Source organism: Zalophus californianus, chromosome 5 (genome assembly GCF_009762305.2).
Source record: "Zalophus californianus isolate mZalCal1 chromosome 5, mZalCal1.pri.v2, whole genome shotgun sequence".
NCBI lineage: Eukaryota > Metazoa > Chordata > Mammalia > Carnivora > Otariidae > Zalophus > Zalophus californianus.
The window spans coordinates 20,940,294-20,964,148 of NC_045599.1; the positions used below are offsets into that span (position 1 = coordinate 20,940,294).

At 43.6% G+C, this 23,855-nt stretch overlaps 1 protein-coding gene and 1 pseudogene across 1 annotated transcript; one reads left to right on the forward strand and one right to left on the reverse strand.

Annotated features, from left to right (window-relative positions):
* The first annotated feature begins 527 nt into the window (after positions 1–527).
* TEX43 (testis expressed 43) lies at positions 528–5,026 on the forward strand. Its single transcript, XM_027606896.1, has 3 exons — positions 528–657; positions 1,205–1,313; positions 4,783–5,026. Exons 1-3 carry the CDS (start codon positions 572–574, stop codon positions 4,990–4,992), a joined length of 405 nt encoding a protein of 134 aa, XP_027462697.1. The 5' UTR covers positions 528–571; the 3' UTR covers positions 4,993–5,026.
* Positions 5,027–11,343: 6,317 nt separating this feature from the next.
* LOC113928611 lies at positions 11,344–16,588 on the reverse strand (annotated as a pseudogene).
* Between the last annotated feature and the right edge of the window lie 7,267 nt (positions 16,589–23,855).

A 23,855-nucleotide genomic window follows, 5' to 3' on the forward strand; every position in this document is an offset into this window, starting at 1 on the left:
GTTCATGATAAGAATGATGTTTTAGTCATAGGGATATAAAAAAAAAACCCACTGAAAATAGCCCTAAGCTCCACATTTTAAAAAAATACGTTTTCAAGTTTTGTTTATTTAATGTCTATAGCCCATGTGGGGCTTGAACTCACGACCCCAAGATCAAGAATCATGCGCTCTTTCAACTGAGCCAGCCAGGCACCCTTTAAGCTCTACATTCTTTTTTTGTTGTTGTTTTAAGATTTTATTTATTTGCCCGAGAGAGAACGTGTGCACAAGCAGGGGGAGAAGCAGACAGAGGGAGAGGGAGGAGCAGGCTTCCCGCCAAGCAGGGAGCCCGATGCGGGACTCGATCCCAGGACCCCGGGATCATGACCTGAGCCGAAGGCAGATGCTTAACGACTGAGCCACCCAGGCACCCCTAAGCTCTCTCTGTTCTTAATCACCTGCTAAGGTAACTACTGCTCTGGGTTACTGTGAAGTTAGCAAGACAGTGTTCTGTCTGAGGCAACAATGTCATCATAATCAGAGGAGTGAGTGAGTGAAGTTCTAGAGGAGAAGTCTCTCCCTACTGGCAGCGATGGCTTCAGGGAAAGACACTTGTCCTATCCTACCTAAGCTTACCAACAGCTGTTGCGAGGAGAGTTCATATAAGCCTTCTAATAAGTGAGGACTTGAGGGTTCTGGGTTTGGGGGTTTTGTGTTCGGTTTTGTTTTGTTTGCCCTCCGGGAGCGACACACAGATGAGGACAAACATTTTGCGCTTCCCTTGGCATCTGTCTAGAAAGCTTGATGTTCCAGAGGGAAACAATGGGTGGGCAGGGAAAGCAAGTCTGCCCTGAGTATAAAAAGCAGGTACTAAATTCAGAAGCTGTTGTTTGTACCTGGTCAGAGACTTCTTTAGGCCACGGGTGGGCCTGCGGCAAATCATGGTGGGCTGCCTTCTCCCTTAGTATCAGGTTACATGAACACTGCAAGCAAGTTGTAAAGGATAGCATGCAGCTGGAGGTACAGATAATCAGGTCGTACTCTTGATCTTGGTGATACTTGGAGTTTTAATGGGTTCAATATTAGATGAGCTTCAGACAATGCCATAGCTCTCCGTCCTGCAGCTGGGGGGGTTCAAACATCATGGACACAACACATGAATAACGCTAAAACGATTGTATTGAACTCACCAGATATCCTTCCTTCCTGCCTTCCTAATCTTCAGGTGTAATGAGGTTCATTTGCCACGGTTTTCATTAAAGCAAGGGATGATCCCAAGACGTTACATTATGCCTTGGAAAGAAAACATGAAATTCAGGAATGTGAATCTGAAGGTATTTTCCTATAAATGTTCATAATAAAAAATTCATAGTTAAATAATATACTTTAATATACCCATGAATAAATATGTAACTACGCAAAAGCTATTTTTAAATTTATATTTATTTTTTCCAGCTTTATTGGGAATAATAAATATATGTATTTAAAGTAGACAACGTGATGACTTGATAAACATACATACTGTAGAATAATTACCAGGATCAAGATAATTAACACATTCATCACCTCACAGTGTTAACTCATTTTTTCTTCTGGCGAGCTTAAGATCTACTTTCTGCATCTTTCGAGGATACAGTACTGTATTATTTATTTTTTTTTTAAAAGATTAACATTTTCAGTGTTCTTATTTTTTTTTTTTAAGATTTTATTTATTTGACACAGAGAGACACAGCGAGAGAGGGAACACAAGCAGGGGGAGTGGGAGAGGGAGAAGCAGGCTTTCCTGAGGAGCAGGGAGCCCGATGCGGGGCTCGATCCCAGAACCCCGGGACCACGACCCGAGCCGAAGGCAGACGCTCAACGACTGAGCCACCCAGGCGCCCCGATACAGTACTGTATTATTAACTATAGTTACTAGGCTTATGCTCGCTTCGGCAGCACATATATTAACTATAGTTACTAGGCTGAACATTAGATCTTCAGAACTTGGTCTTATAACTGAAAGTTTATGCCGTTTGACCTAGGTCTCCCCATTTCTCCCTCCTCTAAGCCCCGGTAACCACCATTCTATTGTCTGACAAAAAACTATAAACTATTTGATGTACTTTCACAGAAACTCGCAAGAACAGTTAAATAGCAACATCTATTCAAGTATTTGAGTCCAAAGACAAACTACACCCAAAGTTTTCAGAACTCTCTGTCTACCTTTCTCCACATAATGGCAACTTGCAATTATGAATTAACTTAGGGGCGCCTGGGTGGCTCAGTCAGTTAAGTGTCTGCCTCCAGCTCAGGTCATGATACCACTGGGATCATGCCCTGCGTCAGGCTCCCTGCTCAGTGCAAAGTTGCTTGGGAGTCTCTCTCCCTCTGCCCCTCCCCTTGCTCATGAGATCTCTCTCTCTCTAATACAATAAATAAAATCTTAAAAAAAAAAGTAAAATAGGAGCGCCTGGGTGGCTCAGTTGGTTAAGCATCTGACTTCAGCTCAAGTCATGATCCCAGGGTCCTGGGATCAAACCCCACGTCAGGCTCCCTGCTCAGTGGGAAGCCTGCTTCTCCCTCTCCCTCTGCTACTCCCCCTGCTTGTGTTCACTCACTCTCTCTGTCAAATAAATAAATAAAATATTTTTTAAAAAGTAGAATAGAATCTATTGTAATAATCAGACTATAATAGGAGATTTCAAGTTAGGATTCCTAGAAAGAAATGGGTTTGCATAAATTTGTAAATTTCTAACAGCTAAGCAATTAAGCTTGAATAAGAATATACTTTACCAAGAGATAACATAATAAAATATGAATATTATATGATATATAAAATATATAAAAAATATAGCTTACTTATTTTTTTATAAACTACAAACAATATAGTAAATGAAGCTGCCATTAGCCCTGAGATGATTATTTTATATGTATTTTTGTCTGATATTTTGGAAACAAATATAAAATGGAGGAAATCTAGACTCAACATATCAAATTTACCTGTATTAAGACTTCTCTGTAGTCTTAATATTGAACTGTACTTCTTATAATTCAGTGGCTTGTCAGGTCATTTTTCGTGTCGTAAATGGCTTGAGCATGGTGACAATATTAGTACTGACTTTATCTTTCCCATTTGCCGGAACTACAGTGTATATAAACTTTGAGCTGAAGTCAACAACGAAAAACTGTTTTGAATACATCTTGACCTCACTCTTGAGAGCTATAATCCAGCGTAATTTTCTCTTGTGTTTCACTTGTGCAATTTAGTTGACAGCACTCCTAACAATTTAAAAAATAATATTAGAGACTGGTGTAGAGGAAATTCTCCCTGACAGAGTAAAAATGAAAATTAAGTGAGGGGCGCCTCCTTGGCGTCTGTCTTTGGCTCAGGTCATGATCCTGGGGTCCTGGGATTCCTTGCTCAGCCAGGAGCCTGCTTCTCCCTCTCCCTCTCCCTCTGCCCCTCCCCTCCACTCATGCACACGCACGCATGCACTTGCTCTCTCTCGCAAATAAATCAATACAAACTCTTTTTTTAAAGATTTTATTTATCTGAGAGAGAGAGGTGGGGAAAGACAGAGCGAGAGGGAGAAGCAGACTCCCCTCTAAGCAGGGAGCCTGACTCCAGGCTCCATCCCAGGACCCTGGGATCATGACCTGAGCTGAAGACAGAATGAGCCATGCAGGCGCCCCTAAATACAAACACTTTAAAAAAAAAAAAAGAAAAGAAAAGAAAATTAAGTGAGAAGAAATGAATGTAGCCTGGGTGAATGCCAGCTACGTTTTCCTTCCTTCTATTTACCTTTACCATTTTTCCTGCTGGAGAGGATGTAACTAGGCAACATCACAGTGAGAACACAGCATAGTGGAGATGGGGCTGCACCCCAAGACCCCCCCAGAGTGCGATTCAGCACAGAAATAGATGCATATGTAAGACAGTAGCTCAAGTGCCTGCTATTTCTCCAGGCCCAGGTGCCATGGCAGCAGCATAGTGGATATTGATCTAATACTTTGAAGTTGGCCAAAGTCTTTTCATTCACCTACAATGTTTTATTCAACACTCAAAGAATCCTTGACTAATACCCATTTCATATTTGAGAAAACCGGGTCTCACAGCGGGGTAAGTGACTTGTACAAGGTCCCACAAGCTGTGAAGAACTACATGATTAGTCAGCAGTCCACACCACTCTTCCTGGGGGTCCAAGCACGAGCTAGAGATCATCGCCTTTAAAAAAACAAAAATGTAGGGGCGCCTGGGTGGCTCAGTTGGTTAAGCGTCTGCCTTCGGCTCAGGTCATGATCCCGGGGTCCTGGGATCGAGCCCCAGGTCGGGCTCCCTGCTCCGCGGAGAGTCTGCTTCTCCCTCTGCCTCTGTCTGCCACTCCCCCTGCTTGGGCTCTTTCTCTCTCTCTCAAATAAGTAATAAACACAAATCTAAAAAAAAAAAATTAAAATTAAAAAGGGATGTTATAGTGCTCTGTCCACTAGACCTTCCTTAATTTTTTAAAAAGATTTTGTTTATTTCTTTATTAGCGAGAGCGCTAGCGCACGCGCATCCGCTGAAGGGGATGGGGCACAGGGGAGGGACAAGCAGACCCCGCATTGCACTCTGAGGGCAGAGCCCATCGCGGGGCTGAACCCCAAGGCCCTGAGCTGAAAGCCAGGAGCAGCCATCCAGGCTGCCAACGGGCAGCCATCCGGGCTCCCCTAGACCTTCCTTCTCAGCAGGGGTAGTTAGGAAAAACCATTGAGGAATCTCCATCCTCGTCTAATCAAGTGCTGTTTGGTGTGATTCATGGTGGGATTTTTTTCCCCCCTTAGCACGCAGAAGCGTGTGGGATCCACGCTGGCCCTTTAGAAGACTCTCTGTTTTTGAATCACAGCGAAAGACTTTGCCATGGGGAAGATCGGGAAGTTGTCTTGAAGAAAGGTCCACCAGAAATAAAAATTGCAGATATGCCTCTGCATTCACCGCTCTCCAGATACCAAAGCACTGTGATCTCCCATGGCTTCAGGAGGCGACTTGTCTGAGGCTAGAAGAATAAAAAGTGTCCGAGTATTTCAATCTCAATCTCTTTCTCTCCCCACAAATTTAAACCCGTTGTACCATTGTATTTCCCCTACAGTTTCAACTTGTTTAAAGGCTACAAGTCAGCTGTACTCTTGAACCATTATACAAGTTTTTCAAAGCAAATGGGCTCTGAGAACATCGGAGTTGATGGCGGCGGGGAGGGGGCAAGGCATACTCTCAGTGAAACTGATTTCATACCCAATAGTTGAGACTTTTTTTTTAAAAACATTTTATTTATTTATTTGAGAGAGAGAGAGAGAAACAGCATGAGAGGGGATAGGGTCAGAGGGAGAAGCAGGCTCCCCACCGAGCCGGGAGCCCGACGCGGGACTCGATCCGAGGACTCCGGGATCATGACCTGAGCCGAAGGCAGTCGCTTAACCAACTGAGCCACCCAGGCGCCCAGTAGTTAAGACTTTTAACTGATGGATCCCATCCAACCATCCATCTTCACTGTGTTCTTCTTGCCCTTCTCCTCGCTCCTTTGTTGTTCATCATGCTCCAAAACTCAGGGTCAGAGGAGCCTCACTGAGAAAGAGTGACAGGATGTGGAGTTATTTCTGCTGCTTTTCTGCCTGCCCCAGCACCACCTTTCTGCCCCACCTCGCCAACACACCTCTCCCCACCAAGGCCGTGGGTCCTGGCAACGGTTTCACATGGTAATTTGAAGTGTTTGGCAGATACCTCTGTGATACACCGCACGATTTCAGCTGGAGCGTATTTTTTGTGTTGGTTCAGTGTATCCAAGCACTGTATTCCTGCAGGAAAGAATGGATGAGCGTAATTTAAAAATGACCATATGCAAAATGGTGCATCACCCGGGACGAGCGTGTAGTGGTTTCTCAAGCAATTAAACATAGAATTACCTTATGATCCAGGACTTCCCCTTCTAGGTATATGCCCAAAAGAATTGAAGGCGGGAGGGGTGGGGGTGGGAGGGTGCAACTGGCCGGCTCAGGTGGTAGAATGTCCAGCTTCTGATCTTGGGGTTATTGTGGGTTCGAGTCCCATGCTGGGTGTAGAGATTACTTTTAAAAAATCTTAAAAAAAAAAAAAAGAGATTTGAAAGCAGGGACTTGAGCAGATATTTGTGTGCCAGTGTTCCTAACAACATTTCCACAAGACCCAAGATGTGGAAACAACTCAAGTGTCCACCGACAGATGAATACATATGCAAAATGCGGTATATGCATGCAATGGAATATTATTCAGCCACAAAATGTCCTGAAATTCGATACATGCTGCAACATGGAGGAATCTTGAAAATATTGTGCTAAATTTGTCCACAAAAGGACAAAAATTGTATAATTCCTCTTACATACCTAGAATAATCAAATTCCTAGGCAAAGAAAGAGTAATAGTTACCAAAGGTAGCAGAGGAGGGGAGAATAGGGTTTCTGTTTAGTGGGTACAGGGTTTCAGTTTGAAATAATAAAATTCTGGAGACAGGTGCAGGACAAGGTAAATGTACTTACTGCCACTGAATTGTACATTCAAAAAGGGTTAAAGTGAATTTTATGTCATGTATATTTTACCACAATTTTCTTAAAGTTTCTTTTTATTTGTAAAGTAATCTCTACACCCAACGTGGGGCTTGAACTCACAACCCCAAGATCAAGAGTCACCCGCTCTACTGACTGAGCCAGCCAGGCGTCCCTTACCACAGTTTAAAAAAGATCATAATCGGTCTTAAGCCATGCTTCACCCAGCCAAGTGTTCATATATGATTACCACATGAAGTAAACTGTTATAAAAAAGGACAAAGATGTCCATCTGACATCAATTTAAAGATCACTAAAGTATAAATAAAGTAAAAAAAAAGTATATATACAGGGTGTTAAAAATTATGAAGACGGTTTAGGTGATACAAACTTTGTTTAACACTTTAAGCGGATTGCTTCTACTAGGAGAACTACAGAATGGAGTGGAAGGCAAGAAGCTTTTATAGGATAAAGAATAAGAAACAGGGACGCCTGGGTGGCTCAGCCAGTTAAGCGTCTACCTTTGGCTCAGGTCATGATCTCAGGATCCTGGGATCGAGTCCCATGTCGGGTTCCCTGCTCAGCAGGGATTCTGCTTCTCCCTCTGCCCCTCCCTCTGCTTGTGCTCTCTCTCTCTCTGACAAATAAATAAAATCTTTAAAAAAAAAATAAGAATAAGAAACAAGGAAGGAAGTACACAATCCATAGTTGGCTTGGGATATACTGCATTTCTGATCAGGCAGAGCATTTTCAGGCACCTGACAGTTATCAAAGTTTTGTTCTGCTGATGTGACATCCTGGGCTGGAGCAGCTCCATCTTGGGCCTAGAAATCTCTGGGATTTCCAAGGTCAAAAAAGCCAACAGTATGTGTTTTTCACATACTGAGAACGTTGGTGATCATATTTGACCTTTACTAGTTAGCTTCCTGACAGGCTGAGGGGCCACCAAGTGCAGGTCTGGCAGAGAAGGGGAGTCTGGCTGAGAAGATGAGCAGGAGTTGGAACGTAGCCAGCAATCCACTCACCATGCTGTGTGCCTCTTCGTGCATTAATGGGAGTCCTGGCAATATGGAGATCATATAGAAGTATTCATTGAAACTCCTCTGGCTTTTACATGATTTACCAAGAGAAGCCTGGGTATCAGAATACATCTTTTTCTTCTGTTAAGAATATGGAAAGGGGAACCTGGGTGGCTCAGTTGGTTAAGCGTCCGACTCTTGAGCTCAGCTCAGGTCTTGATATCAGGGTCATGAGTTCAACCCCATGTTAGGCACCATGCCCAGTGGAGCCTACTTAAAAAAAAAAAAAGAATATGGAGAAATGGGTGTGATAAAACACTGAGTGAAAAATCAGGGGCGCCTGGTGGCTCAGTTGTTAAGTGTCTGCCTTCAGCTCGGGTCATGATCCCAGGGTCCTGGGATCGAGCCCCACATCGGGCTCTCTGCTCAGTGGGAAGCATGCTTCTCCCTCTCCCACTCCCCCTGCTTGTGTTCCCTTTCTCACTGTCTCTCTCTCTGTGTCAGGTAAATAAGTAAAAAATCTTATTAAAAAAAAAGAAAAGAAAAGAAAGAAAAATCAGGATTTATGCAGTTTTGTGGACAAAAAAGAATGTATGTCACCAGAAAACAATGCAGAAAGCCATGCACCAGAATATTTATATAGTATAATTTCTGGATGGTAGAGTTATGAATGATTCTTACATCCTGTATCTTTATAAATTATCTACACGAAGTCTGTATTTTATCATCAGAAAAGAAAGAACCCTTCCACTCCTGTACACACTGCTCCCTATGTGTGGGATCATCCCTCTCTCTGTTCTGCTTGTCAGAGTTCAAGCCCCAAAGTCAATGTCAACTCCTAGGCGAAACCTGTTTCATGTTTCATCTTCTCTCCGCCTTCACTTTTCCCATGTTGGTTCTGTGCCTAAGACTTCTGCTTCTTGACCAGGAGAGGTCTCTGTTGCATTGCTCAAGAAAAACAAATTAAAAAAAAATGTTTATTTAATGAATGAAAACTGTCTTTACTGTTGGAGAGATTATAATATTATAGAAGGTCAAGAGAAAAATTCTTCAGTGTCTCCATAACTAACAAATTTCCAAACTATTTTATCAACAAAGGGGAGCTTGAACCCTGAGGACTAACCCCACTAGTACCTAGCACTTTGCAGGGTCACAGAAGAATTTTATCTGCTATGTAAAAAATTGAAAGTAGAAAAAGAGAGAACAAGGGAGTACTCATTTAAACAGGAAATCGTATGTTTTCTAGGGACAAATTAAAAACCATCAGGGAAGTGCCTCAGAGGGTATGGGCTTTATAGTTAGGCTGACCTGGACCAAATTCTGACTCTGCTACTTACCGTGTAGCTTGAAGCAAGCTAATGGGGCTAGTGATAGCTAGTTCAGAGGGTTGTTGTAAACAGTCTATTAGATTACCTGTAAAGTCCTTAGCATGACACAAAATACCACTTACATATTTTTCTTAGGCCTATGGATGGGCATACGGGTTAGATTGCCAGTTAAATTTTAGCAACTATGGCTGACTTAGTTGCAAAGTAGCTTTTTCTGGGAGGAAGAATATAGTGAATTCAGGAAATAGAAATTCCCTGAAAATGAGAATAGGAACATTTTCCTTTTCTTTTTTTTTCCCCCAAGAAGAGGAACATATTTCACATGCCATTTTGGCTTCAAATATTCTCGCCTCAGAGAAAACCAAAAAATTCACACCTCTGATCTCTTTTACAGGCTAAGCTGGAATTCCTACTCCAAGCTGCATGTTTCAAATAATTATCTCACCGAGAGTCTCAAATTCATCGGAGGAGCTTCTCATCTTCCCTGCTCTTTTCTTCTTGGGCCTATTTTTTTCTCCCAGCCTTGCCTATTTCTGAAATTAGCCAATATTGATAAATACCATCAATGAATAATACACCCATATTCTCAGTTTTCTGGGTCTCAGAAATCACTTTAGAGTCCTGCTCCCCTCCCCAACCAAACCGTTCAGTCTCATCTGTCCTTGTAGGTGGATAGTGGTGTAGACATGTCTGTCCCCTCTTTCTTTCCCAGGGAGGATCTACTCTCCTCCTCGCACCAAGTGACTTACAATAACCTCCTCACATGTTCCCTGTCCTCTCTCTCACCTTCCCCGTAAGCATGTGAGGACAGCTCAGGCGGTCCTGCAAGCAGCTACTAGAGTAATTTTGCTAATGCCCTCTGTGACTCTTTCATGCTCCTGCTCAAAAATCATTCACGTAAAGTTCTGGAGCTGGCTGGTGGTGATGGCTGCACAGCGGTGTGAATGTACTCAATGTCACTGGACCTATACACTTTAAAAGGGTTGAAATGGTAAGCTTTCTGATATGTCTACTTGACCACACACACACACACACACAACCATTAATGATTCGAAGACCAGAGCATGATGTTATATAAGGACCAGCACCATCCAAGCCCGATCATTTTCATCGATAGAGTGTCTGGCATCTGGGACAGTGAAAGGAGCGATGGTGGTTATCTTATTGCCCAGGACAGGTGCACTACCACCCCACACACTTGTACTCACTGTCCTTTCTCTGAGGTCGCTTCCCTCCACCGTTGCTGGGAATGGTCTGTGCTTTGTCCTGGATACAGCTTCTCCCCGTCTCCACCCTGTCTAATATAACCATGTACTGATCTAACCATTCAAAGTCCAGCTCAACTGTATCTTGTCCATGAAGCCTTCACTCTTATATCTCTCCCTTGCTCTGGGCTTCCATGGCTCTTTATATTACTATTCTGCCTGCATAAATCTCCTGAAGCATGGAGACCATTCCTTAATCCTCCTGGTATTTCCCCTTGCTTTTACTTCAGGGCTTTGCACAGAGCAGACTTACAGTGAATGTTTATTGAATGGCTGAAGCGAGAGACCTAAGGAGGCCCTGGAAAGGGTACCTTGGATCTTGGGAGAGCCTTGCGTCACATCTGACTCTAAGCCCCCCAACCCCCACCCCCATCCCCACCAGTATTCAAAGGGCTTTATGTAGCTTTCATGCAACACATTTTGTTTTGCCCCTTTTTTGGGAATATTAGTTTTCCTGCTTCATTTCATTAATCATTAAATTCCAAATTATGAAATTTCATGTTAATTGTGGGGCCAAAATGTAATGGATTCACAGTCCATCTTCCTTAGATTCCCATAACAACCTGTAGCAAAGGAATATTCTGTATCTCTAACTCGATATATATATTGGATGCCCTGGCAGTGTTTTGCTGTTGGGTGGTCTAAGGACATAATTTTTAAGATAATCAACTAATCTTGGTAAAACTGTACATGGGTATGCACCATTATCTTTTCAGTAAGTTGTTGCTAAGCGATATTTTACCTTCCAGGAAAGTAACCTTGGAAGAATATGTGGTTGTCCTTGATATAACTTCTCCTGCAGCATTGCCAGAAGTTAATATTATGTCAACATCTCCATTATAAAGATATAACTTCATTGTAAATGATTTGTCTGGGTTAACAGTGGACTCTGGACTTCCTAACCATAGTGGAAAAGAAAGCTATTTTTTTTTTAAGAGAGGGAGTTGGGGGAGGGGCAGAGGGAGTGGAAGAGAGAGAATCCTAAGCAGGCTCCACGCTCAGCACGGAACCTGACGGGGGCTCAACGTGGGGCTCGATCTCACCACCCTGAGATCCTGACCTGAGCTGAAATCAAGAGTTGGATGCTTAACCGACTGAGCCACCCAGGTGCTCCTAAAAGGCCATTTTTACGTGAGGAAAAAAATTAACTCTTAAATAGCAAGAAAACAAAACCACAAGACAAAGAGCCTCAGTTCACTTTATTTTTCTTGTATAAAACTATGTGGTGGCCACCGCTGGAGCCATGGGTCCTCTGCACGGAGACTCTGGTGTGGGTCTTTACAAGATGGTCAGTAAATCCCTGATAGGGAGACTTGGTGAACACCGTCTCTTTCCAGAGGTCAGGGGTGAGCTAGCCATAGGTCTTAAGATGGCATCCAAAGTAGCCTTGGCAAAGTCGCCCAGGGTGGCAGGGTCTCTGACTGAGGTGTAGAGTTGTCAATACCAGTCATCCTCAGGAGCTTCTTGGGCACAGGGGCTGAGACCATGTCCGTGCCTCTGGGGGCAGCACAGAGCGTGGGGCTTGCTGGGCTTGTTCGCCTGGTAGCCTCCCCTCACGGGGCTATGGAAAGCTTGGCCAGAATGGCGGTGGCTATCTCCCTGGAGCACTTGACATCCAGACCGACGTGTCCATGGTAATGTCCAATGACAACGAATGCTTTGAACCTGGTCTGCTGGCCAGCACGGCCCTGCTTTTGCACAGGCATGATCTTCAAAACCTCCTCCTTGAGGGACGCCCCCAGGAAGAAGTCAATGATCTCAGATGGCTTGACGGGCAGGGAGAAGAGATAGAGCTCCTCCAGGGACTTGATCATCATGTCCTTGGCCAGGCAGCCCAGCTTGGTGACGGGGATCCCCTCCTTGTCCTCGGCCTTGCCTCCGAAAGCTCCGTGGCCTCACCCAAGCCCCGACCACTGGCCCTCCTGCAGCGCCCAGGGTCATCTGCCACCTGCTGTTCTCTCGGATGAAGCAGCACAAGACAAAGAACTTTCTTTGAGGACTGGGCTTTTTGTCTAATATAAATGTGAATTCTCTATTTCAGAAAACGGCATTCTTCTCACAAAGACCTTAAAATATTCCAACCAATTATCACACTTTAAATCTGTAATTTCTTTTATTTTTTTAAAAAAAGGATTAATTACAAGTGAACTAGAATTGCTTTTTTCACAGACCTTTGCTTTACGCTTTAATGACTGGAGAATGGGGAGCCCATGTTGGCAAGTTAGTGTATATGAATAGCAAGAAGATTAAATGTGGTTGCTGTCTTTAATTCGGGCTCTTGCTTTCATTCATACACTCTTGTTTTTGTTCGTCAAATGTTTCTTGAGCCTATATTACGTGCCAGGTACTTAATTTGGGGGATAAATGTCAAGTTGCTGGCTGATTTCTACAAGAAATTTTATTCTGCCATGGTTCCTAAAATTTAGCATACCTCAGAATTGCCTGGAAATTCTATTAAAGCGCAGATTTATGGGCCCCACATCCAGAGATTCTGGTTCAGACGGTCTGAGATGGGGCCCACGAATTTGAGTTTCTAACAAGCTTCCCGGTGAGGCTTATGTTGCGTGGACCACACTCTAAATAACACTGCATCTTTGTAGAAAGGGCTGCTATGCAAGAAGCCTGCTATAGCCAGTCCATCCTTCAACGTGATAGTTGGTCCAAAGGTAATCAAAGCCACCGTTCACACAGCTGAAACAGATTTAGAGGATCTGGATTACCGGTAAATGGCGTTCACTCCCTACAAGCAGGGATGATGCTTCTGCTATCACTAGTTCAGGCTGCTCACCGTCAGGGCCCATTCTGATGGATGGGTTTAGTGCTATACAGTGTGTTAATGAGTGTCATCATCATCCCTTCCTAAAGCCTTCAGACCTGTCTTTTGAAAACAGAATGTACTAACAACAGTGAGAGAAGAGCCATTCTTCACCACCAAATATGGAGTGCTGAGTCTTCAGTGCTGGACCAGAAGCTGGTCGTGGAGAGTATATTTTGGGGCAAACAGAGACAACTTTGACTTGAAGAACGTGGAGTGAGCAAAGATTGCTTAAACTGGATATAAAAGCTCTAACCATAAAGGAACGATTGAAATGTTGGACTTCATTAAAATTAAAAACTTATTTTCCTCATAAGACTCCATTAAAAGAGTGGACAAGGAAAGAGTCACAGATTGGTAGAAGATGAAATACATAAATCTGAAGGCTTCCATTCAGAATATATAAAGAGCTTCTTCAAATCAATAAGAAAAAGATGAGGGTAGGGAAGGAAATTTTTAACTTTTTTCACAAATCTTCCTAGGATCTTCTTCTGGGCCCATATAAATTAGACTGACAAAGGACTGATTAACAAGAGAAAAACAAACAGAAGTTTATTAACATATGCTTCATGCATACAAATGGGAGCACCCAGTGATGAGTAACTCAAAACAGTGTTAAAACTTGGATCTTACAGCATCTTAATGGAAGAACAATAATAATAATTTTGTACAGAACTGACAAAACAAACAAAAGGACTTAGAACTTATACAAGTTGCAGATTGGGGGAGAGAATATATGGAGAAATCAGTGGTAGATAAAGGCTAGTTTAAGAAAGGTTTGTTATAGAGATTCTTCTGGGCTGATAAGGGTGTAGAGTTGTCTCTGATGATTAACTTCTGTCCCCTGGTAGAGAGGAGAAATGGGGACACCTCCCCAAATGGATTTCCTGTTTTAGGCAAGTGGAAGGAAGGCAGAGAGCTTTTCCTGTATCCACATCTTCTCAATTGTCTTTAGCTCAAAATAATCCTTAGGCCAAAGTGACATATTTGGGAATGGCATATTCTGCTACCCTTAATTAGCGATTCAATTTTAAAATTGAACAAAAGACAAACAGGTGTGAAACAAAAGGGAGTCCTCTCTGCTTTCTGGCAGCATGAGGAGAAAGTATGCTGTTTATTCTCTACAGACTTCTTGTCTCCTCTGGCAAAGTTGGGCAAAACACACACACACACACACACACCCACACACACACACTCTCTCTCTCTCTCTCTCTCTCTTTCTCTTTCTCTCTTCTGTTAATGCGTTTATATTTTGAAATTATCTCAGACTCACAAGAATTTGTAAAAACAGTACAGAGAGTTCCCATGCACTCTTCACTCAGCTTTCACAATGATAATATCTTACATAACCATAATAATTGGTCAAAACCAGGAAACTGATTTTGTTAAAACACTATTAATTCAGGTATGGAGATGTAGAATTTATTAGGATTTCACCACTTTTCACATGCACTCCTTTTGGGAGGGGACAAGGAGGGGTATAGAGTTCTGTGAAATCAATTAACCATCATGACCATCAGCATGCAGAACTGTTCCATCACCACAAAGAAACTCTCTCCTGTTAACCCTTGATAGTTGCACCTTTCCCCTGGATCCACTACTACGGGTCCATGTCCCAACATTATAATTTTGTCACTTTATGAATGTCCTAGTAATAGAATCCTACAGTTTGCAACCCTTTGACATTGGCTTTTCTAAGTGTAATGCCATTGAGATCCATCCAATTCGTTGCATGTATCAGTCGTTTATTGTTCTTTATTGCTGAGTGCTAGTCCAGCATATGGACGCACCAAATTTCTTTATCCATTCCTCCACTAACTGTCCTTCGGCTTGCATGAAGAGTCCCCAGGACCACCTCCAAGTTCAGTAATTCATTAGGAAGACTCATAAAACAGTGTATAGTTATACTCATGGTTGTAATTTATTACAAAGGAATACAGAGCAAAATCAGTGAAGGGAAACGGCACATGGGGATAGTGGGCACAAGTTTCCAAGAGTCTTCTTGCTGTGGAGTCACATAGGCCATGCTTAATTCCCCCAGCAATGAGTTGTGGCAACTCTGCTTTTTCTTTGCTCCGGATAACAAACTTGTTCATCCTTTGGTGTTCCTGGGGAGTTAAAAGAATTCTTTGCAAGTACCACAAGGCTCGTTGCCATCCTGATATTGGAAGACAAAGATCATGGTCTTGTTCTATGTTTCTCAAACAATTACATGTGCATTGTATCCTAAGTGATTGCTAGGTGAGCAGTCCTTGACTGGTGCCACCTATCAGGGGAGCGATAAGCTTTATAGAGTGAAAGAAATCAGGACAAATTCCAGGACTGTTACCCAAAACTGGGTTTGCCTCTTGGTGCATGTAGAGCCAAAAGATAGAACCATGCCAAAGAATAGGAAAATGAAGGATTTTAGTCGCAACAAGTAAAGGAGAACACCAGAAATCTTTCCCAAAGCAGGGTCTCTCCAAACAACAAAATCAGGGAAGTTTTAAGCTAAGGGTGCATACATATTCATGAAGGAACTTGCACAATGGGGAATGCAGCATGGATTTGGGGCAAAAGTCATCTTAAGGTGACTGAGTCCAAGTCAAGGTCGCGGTTCTTACATTCTTTCCCAAGATGGCTGGTGGCCTAAAATGACTTTTCTTATGACAAAAAAGCTTCTTTTTTTCTGGGGACCCCTAACTCTCTCTGCTTACAGGAGTTGCAAGGTTTGAATAATGGGTGAAATGTGAGCAGAGAAGAACCAGAAAGAACTTTCCACATGCGGCAAAGTATGAACAGAGGCAACGAGGAAAGAAAAAGCCATTGTGTTTACAGGATGGTGAGAATGTCCCGGGCAGAGCAATATTCTATTAGGGAATTAAAAAAAAGGGAATCTTAGGAAAAGGGATTCAGCTTATTGAGGACTTTATGTGTGGCTAGAACGAATGATAGATAAGATAGATAACTATGGAGAGTTATGTTAATGATCAAAATAGGGCTTCAGAAAAATATATCTGTCAATAATTCAAAGGATGGATTGGAGATTAAGAGATGGGGACACTTGTTTGGAAAAACATCCAGGTGAGAAGGCCCAGATTAGGATCAAAGCCATGCGAATGGAGACGAGGGAGCTGCCTCTCCACAGTTTATATTGGTGTAGATGAAGTGCACGAGAGAGGCTGTGCATGCAGAGACAGGATCTACCTGTACTGGAAAAGAACTTCGTTGCACTTGGTAGTCACCTTTATAAATGAGGTCAGTAAGGCACTATTAGAGAGAGCCATCATAATCTCCAAGAAAAGTTATAAAACTAAAAAACATGAGAATACAGAAAGGAAAAAAAAATCAATGTGCAGTATAGAAAGTAGCAAGAGGTGTGGTGCTTTTTTTTTTATGGTGAAGTATTTTAAGAAAGCCATTTAGTGTGACTAATCTATTTTCCCTTTCAGAGATGGTTCATTTAAGTACAGCCTAATTAAGAAGGAATAGGTAAGGCACCCAAGGTCAAGGTCGGACCTGCTTGGTTACCTTATGAAAATGCCTGAATGCGGCGGAACCTCAGATCTGATGCGTTCTGAACGGGCTCCGGGCTGATGTGTGGCTGTGCACTTTTCATGGAAGCAGGCGTAACCTTGCTAACCGTGTCACTAACTCACATTTCCTCATGGCGAATCACGCCAGCTCCTGTTTCTCCAATGATTAAAAAGAAAGTCATTCCTGGAGTGCACTATTTATTTATTTAGGAAACAACGTTATCGCCAAGCTTTAAAGATAGGGTGTCTTAAGGAAGTGGTAATCAGAGTAAAAACCTTTGTCCTGCTGCGCTGGCTGAGTCCCAAACACCGTCTCTTGCCTCCCCTCCTCTGTCATCACATTCCACTCACGTGGGGCTTCTTTCTGTACTTCAGACATGCTGCCCCATCTCAGAACTACCTGGGATGCTCTTCCCAAGAGCTGCACACGGTTCACTCCATCTCCTCATTCAGTTTTTTAAAGTGACTGTCTGTCAGCGGGAAGCTTGCTTCTCCCTCTCCCACTCCCCGGCTTGTGTTCTCTCTCTCGCTGTGTCTTTCTCTGTCAAACAAATAAATAAAATCTTTTAAAAAATAAAATAAAAGAGTTTATTTATTCCATTAGAGAGCACATGCACAAGTGGGGGAGGGGCAGAGGGAGAGGGAGAGAAAGAAAATCTCAAGCAGACCCCGTGCTGAGCGGGGAGCCTGATGCGGGGCTCAGTCTTATGACCCTGAGACCATAACCTGAGACCATGACCTGAGACAAAACCAAGAGTCAGTCACTCAACCGACTGAGCCACCCAGGCGTCCCTGTCTGCTACTTTTTTCACTCTCCTTAGGATCACTGAAGCAGGGATTCCCACCTGAGGCTCTGTTCACAGGGAGCATATTGTAAGATAGTTGGTGCAGCAGTGGTCCCAGGAAGCGGAGATCTAGAATTCGGGATTGGATAAATCAACCACTAGATGGCAATGTGAACCTCATCATTGTCAGACGGTAAAATGTTAGTCTGACTTCCTGGAAGGGTGCGCTCACTGAGATTGTCACCTGTGGTGACTGGGACAAAATACAGGTAGAAGAGACTGCATTAAGGGGCGTCTGGGTGGCTCAGTCATTAAGTGTCTGCCTTCGGTTCAGGTCATCATCCCGGGGTCCTGGGATCGAGCCCCGCATTAGGCTCCCTGCTCCGCGGGAAGCCTGCTTCTCCCTCTCCCACTCCCTCTGCTTGTGTTCCCTCTCTCGCTGTCTCTCTCTCTCTCTCTGATAAATAAATAAATAAATAAAATCTTTAAAAATAGAAAAGAGAGAGAGACTGCATTAAATCATGCAATGCCTCTGGCATTTCACACGTTTCAGGCAAACGGGAAGCTTGGTACACAGGACTGCTTGCACCAATTTCGCAATTTCTTGTGCCTGTAGTTACTTCAAAATAAAAAGTTAAAAATAAAGACAAGCAAATGAACAGCCGTAGTGTGAAAACAACATTATATCCTAGGGGAAATGGTAGGCATTAGTAGCGTCCTCAAGGACTTACAGGATTCAGAGAATAGTTCCCACGTAGTTGCCATTTAATTCAATAGCTTGTCCTTTGCAAAAACTAGATGAATTGTGGCAGATAATAGGGACTCCCAGAAACTCAAGCAATTAGGAGCCCCAACCAAAGTTGCTTGACTGAGCATGGTATCGTCACTAAAACAGATTAATATAGACTTTGGAATGTGGCGTGCAGCTGTAACCGGCAACCACTTCTTTTCTAGACCCATCCGGAAGGTGAATCAGAAACAGTTGGCTTTCACATGGAAGGGATAATAGAATATATTCGTGACCTGGCCCCAGGGCTACTTCACTTGTCCTCTGCTCTATCATAATGTAGTCCAAAGGGACCTGGATTGTGTGGACGTTCCACAGAACTTCACACTAGTCAACCATATCGATGTCACACTAAGTGAATCTGGGAAGGAGGAACTGGCAAGTGCTCTGGGATGCTGGCAAGACACGTGCACTTCAGAAGGTGGAAGATAATACTGAAAAGATGAAGGAGCCTGCCATCATGTAAACATTTTTAGGGGCACAGTGTTCTGGGACATGCCAGGACATCTCTTCTCTGCCAAAGGACAAGTAATTGTGCCTTGGGTTTCCTGCCATTAAAAAAGGCACAGAGCCTGCAAGCATTTGGGAGGTAGTGTTTATCACATTTGCGAAACCCGGCTCTGACCTGCTTATGGGGGATGAGGAAGGATGAGACTCAGCGCAGAAGAGGGCTCTGTCGTCATCTGGGTGACAGTATAAGAAACACTGCTCTCTGGGTCATATGACTCGAAGCTTTCTAGGGTAGCAGACTGATCTGTGGTGGATACAAATGCTGTGTGAAATACTCAGGACGCCCAGATGGGACAGTTGCAGGATAGACTTGTAGGGTACTTGGGCAAGGCCATGCCATCTGCAGCCGAGAACTATACACCATTCACGTAAGAGCTTCTGACACACTTTGGGACCTGGAAGGGACTCTCTGAGTATGAGACATCAAGCAGTTATGCAATTAGAGCTGCCCACCATGAGCTGGGCTTGTTCAGACACACCTCGTCGTGAGACTGGGAACACCAGCAGCATTCCATCATCAGATGGAAACAGTATGTCAGAGACTGGGCTCACGCAGGTCCCCAGGTTGTGAGTAAACTGTACAAACAAGTGCTTCTGGTGATATGTCTCTCCCATCTCTTTCATGAACTTTTCCTTGAACTCCTAGCTTCTTGAGGGTTCCCTAAGACCAGCTGATAGAGGAGGATGAATCCTCAGGTTAATAGGCTGCTACCACACTACAGCCCACTTGGGCTCAAAGATGGTGGTGGAAACAATTTCTGCCAGTGGGTATCTACTTCGGTGCTCCTGGGTATCTACTCTGTGTGGAGAGAAAATGGCCCCCCCCAAAAGGTTACGTGGAGATTCACGGGCAGTGGCAAATGGCCTGACTGGTCAGGTAGTGGGCTGGCAAAGAGCAAGATTAGAAAATCATGAAGAAGTAGGTCTAGAGAAGCGTGTGAGTGGATTAGTGGATGTGGCAAGAGCATTTGTTAAGGTCTGCCAGATCCTATCTATTACAGACAAGGCACTGACCAACCAGGGGACCGGAAGAGTCACTCAGCAGATGCCAGCTAGTTTCGATCCTCAGCCACACCAGCCCTTGCACAACTGGCTTCTGAACAGAGTAGCTGTGGTGGCCGCGATGGGGAGTTTGGGTGAGTTCAATAGTACGTGCTACCTCCCCTCAAAGCTGATCTAGCTACTGCTGCCGCCACATTTCCAGCCACCAGGAATGAAGAGCAATGGAGGTCTCCAGACACCGCAACCCCTTGAGAAAACCAACCAGCTACTTGGTGGCTGAGTGATTATATCAGACCCCCTTCATGCTGGAAAGAGCAACAATTCATCCTGGGCATAATTGTATTTATCATAACCTCAGGACCCCCCTGTTATAGTCAGGGTTGTAGTTTGTTCCAGAAACCCTCCTCTTATAAGAAATTGCACCAGCCAGGGCGCCTGGGTGGCTCAGCTGGTTAAGCGACTGCCTTGGGCTCAGGTCATGATCCTGGAGTCCCGGGATCGAGTCCCGCATCGGGCTCCCTGCTTGGCGGGGAGCCTGCTTCTCCCTCTGACCCTCTCCCCTCTCATGTGCTCACTCTCTCTCTCTCATTCTGTCTCTCAAATAAATAAATAAAATCTTAAAAAAAAAAAAAAAGAAATTGCACCACCCAGAATCCTGGAGGACCTGCAACCAGATGGATTGACAGGAACAGGAGGAACCATCAGCTCTGAGTGGTACAAAGGGTACAGACTGGAGCAGTTGCTTTTGATGTCTTGCTACATCCCCTTTATAGGCTGCCAATGGTTCACACCTATGCTATTCCCCAGAGGCTTGCATTTGGCTGAAGGAAACTGCCTAAGCCACAGATGGCTGGGAGGTTAAGCCACTTCCCACCCGAGGTATTGCCTGGGATCAGTGTCCAACTGACTGGTGCAGGAATATAGACCCAGCCCTTTTGCTTCACAGAGAGTTCACTAAACATTTGTACTCCTTTCTCTATAGTGTCCAGCCATTGACTGCATTTCTCAGCCTGTCTTGCAACTAGAGGGGGCCAAGGGAACAGTTCTCATCAATGGAATGTGAGCGGAGGTAAGGTGTATTCTCTTAAGGCCAAGATTAAGAAGTATTTTCTACTTATTTCTTTCCCCCACCCTCCTTCTGCACATAGATGACCCTACAATAGCGTGGGCCATCAGATGAAAGGAGCCTGGGCTCTGAGTTACCTCGTGAAAGGCTACCAATCAGTAATACTTGTATTGGTAAATGACTGAAAAGTAAACTTTAGTTGTGTTTAGTCATTAAAGTTTGGGGTTTGTTTTGTTACAGCGTCTGGCATTCCTCTAATATACTCTCTGCCTGTGAACTCGAAGGGGATTTCTGAAATACTAGGAAGTTGAGCAGAATGTTTCCAAAGGTCCCTTCTGATACATATTCTCTGGTGCATTTCCTCCGAAAAATGGCTGAATGATGAATTATTGTGCTTGTATTTTATTCTGTTAAACAGTGTAAATTATTCTGTTGTAAACATGGTAAAGTTCAAAACCACTGGATCAGATGAACTGGATTCCAGTTCCAGGCTCCTCTCCAGCCTGTTATAGAGGTCTATAAAATATGACCTTATCTCTGTGTGTCTCAGTCTCACCATCTGAAAAATGCAAATAAAGTGGACAAGAGGACCTCTTAGGTCCTTTCTAGCTTTTGTATTGAGTGATACTCTGTATTGTATTAAAATCAAATCTCTTCAAGGGAATATACAGCATCAATTCTTTATAAGCTGGGAGAAGTGGGAGCACAGGACTCTAGTGCTTTAAATACTACACTAGACTTAACCTATAATAAACCCTTTAATCAGGGCGTCTGGGTGGCTCCGTCGTTAAGCGTCTGCCTTCGGCTCAGGTCATGGTCCCAGGGTCCTGGGATCGAGCCCCGCGTCGGGCTCCCTGCTCGGCGGGAAGCCTGCTTCTCCCTCTCCCACTCCCCCTGCTTGTGTTCCCTCTCTCGCTGTGTCTCTCTCTCTCAAATAACTAAATAAAACCTTAAAAAAAAATAAAACCTTTAATCATAAAGTGTCTTTTATTATTGGACTTCAAAATTTGGAGATGAGTCAAAGACACTAAGTTCTTTGCTTTTGGCTCTGGATACAGTCAAGTTGTCTCAAACAGCTCAAATACTCCATTCAATTAAGGCATAATTGGGGATGATTTGTTTCAGAGGAGTGGGAGAAGGGGCCAAGTGAGTCCAGTGGGAAATGGCTGTATTTGGCAATGCCCAGAAACACTCTGGGGTACCGGGCTATGACCATGGCAATGATACAACCCATGCAGAGAATGAATCCAACATTAAGCTGTAGGCTGCATTAAGTTTGGTTTCCTTTGTGAACAAATAGGCATGGCTATGTTCCAACAAGATTTCGCTTACTGGTTTTGGTAATCTTTTTGAAAAAGTTAACACACCTAAAGAAAGTCATTTAGAAGGTACAAAATTATTAAAGAAATATTTCCGTAAGCTACTACAGATAAATCTTTTATCCTGGTAAATATAAAGTCGACTGACATTCTGTGTCTCTGAATCACATAGATTTTCTTTTTCTTTCTTTCTCTTTCTTTTTTTGGGGGGGCTGGGCAGGGCGTTTAATTAATCTCTTGATGTTTGCATGAGAAACCTAGGTGAAGCGTAGATAAAGAAGGTGTCAGAAAGTATCTGGGACTTTGACATTTTACGGGCTGCCTTTGTCTGACCCACTGTACAATATGCAAATTCAATCTGGGCTGATTTTCCCACAGGTGAGGATGATGACCAATCCTCGGAGGCTAAAGAACTGCTGGATTCAATTCAGGCAGAGTGGAGTTCGCTTTCCTGAAGAGCCATGCAAATTTTTGTCAAATTCTAGGGGTTAGCTGCACCTTGAGCAATGACATTCCATAGAACACTTCAAGGGAGAGAAAAGGCAGATGATCTTCTCAGCCTCTTTACCCAGGTTTTGGCTCCATTCAGCTCTCCACAAACCTGTCTCCCTGGGGTTGTGCTGTTTATTCCTTGTACTCCTGTTACTAGTGTAAAGGGCACAAGTACTTCCTTAAGCAGCTAGAGCCAAGGCATTGCTGGCTTTCTCCGCTGAGGGTCTATGGAGTGATCACAAGTCTCCTTACACACAAATACATCAAAGCACCAGAGGACATGTTGAAGGATCCAAGACGCAGTTACATAAGGCGTCTCTATGCTGTAAGGGTCACCTACACTTCAAATTTTAGCACCATCTGACCCCCCGCCCCCTTTTGCCTTCTATAGCCAATCATATGCTAGCTTATGTTTATTCAACATACACGGGATTTTTCATGTGACTCCTTTCGAAGGCCACTATCGCTGACCTCAAGCTTTCTCACTGACAGGGTAAGCATTAGGCTCTAAACTGCCTTTCCAGCCCCATTGCCTCCTAGACATACTGGGAAATGAAGCACCTAAACTCATTTCCCACCATATCAAGTTCTGCTCAAGTCTTGTCCTGGTTTCCTATTGCATGTATAATTTGGTGTAACCTAACCCCAGAATCTCTTAAAACTAAGAAAATTTGCATTTTTCAGGTTTAATTTCCTAGTATCTATTTCCTACACCCACCTCTAATATAACTACCTGGAAAAGCTTAAGCTTTCCTACATATGTGCTTTAAAAAAAAAAGAGAGTTTATTTATTTATTTAAGAGAGAGACAGAGCAGGGGTAGGAACAGGGAGAGGGACAAGCAGACTCCGTGCTGAGCGTGGAGCCCAACGCCTGGCTCAATCTCATGACCCTGAGATCACGACCTGAGCCAACACCAAGAGTCAGAGGCTTAACTGACTGAGTCACCCAGGCACCCCATGTGTATCTTTTTTAATACTCTGCCTCAGTTCTTCTTTGAAACTTTTTCCGTATGAAAAATATGTCTGGTGGTTTTTTTCCCCCCCTCCTAGTGCTCCAAGTGCAGAGCCATCCACATAGCTACTTTTCAGTACACTGTTGTGTAATCAAATTAAGAAATGAAATCCCTCAGGTAAAATTCAAAATCCATTCCATCCTAATTATCTGACAGGCACTGTTGTAGGGCTAAGGATAAAAAAGTGAACACAACAGGAATAGATTTCTGCCCTCATGGAGCTTAAATGAATTTTGGCAGGGCTAGGGTATGAAGATATTAAATAAATAAAGAACATATTCAGAAGGCCATATGTATATGTGAGCTATAGAGTAGGGAGGGGGGCAAGGAGTAGCAGAAAATGTTGAAATGGGGGCTGGAGTTCTGAATATGGTGATCACAGAGGGACCCACTGAAAAAGTGACATTTGAGCAAAATACTAAAAG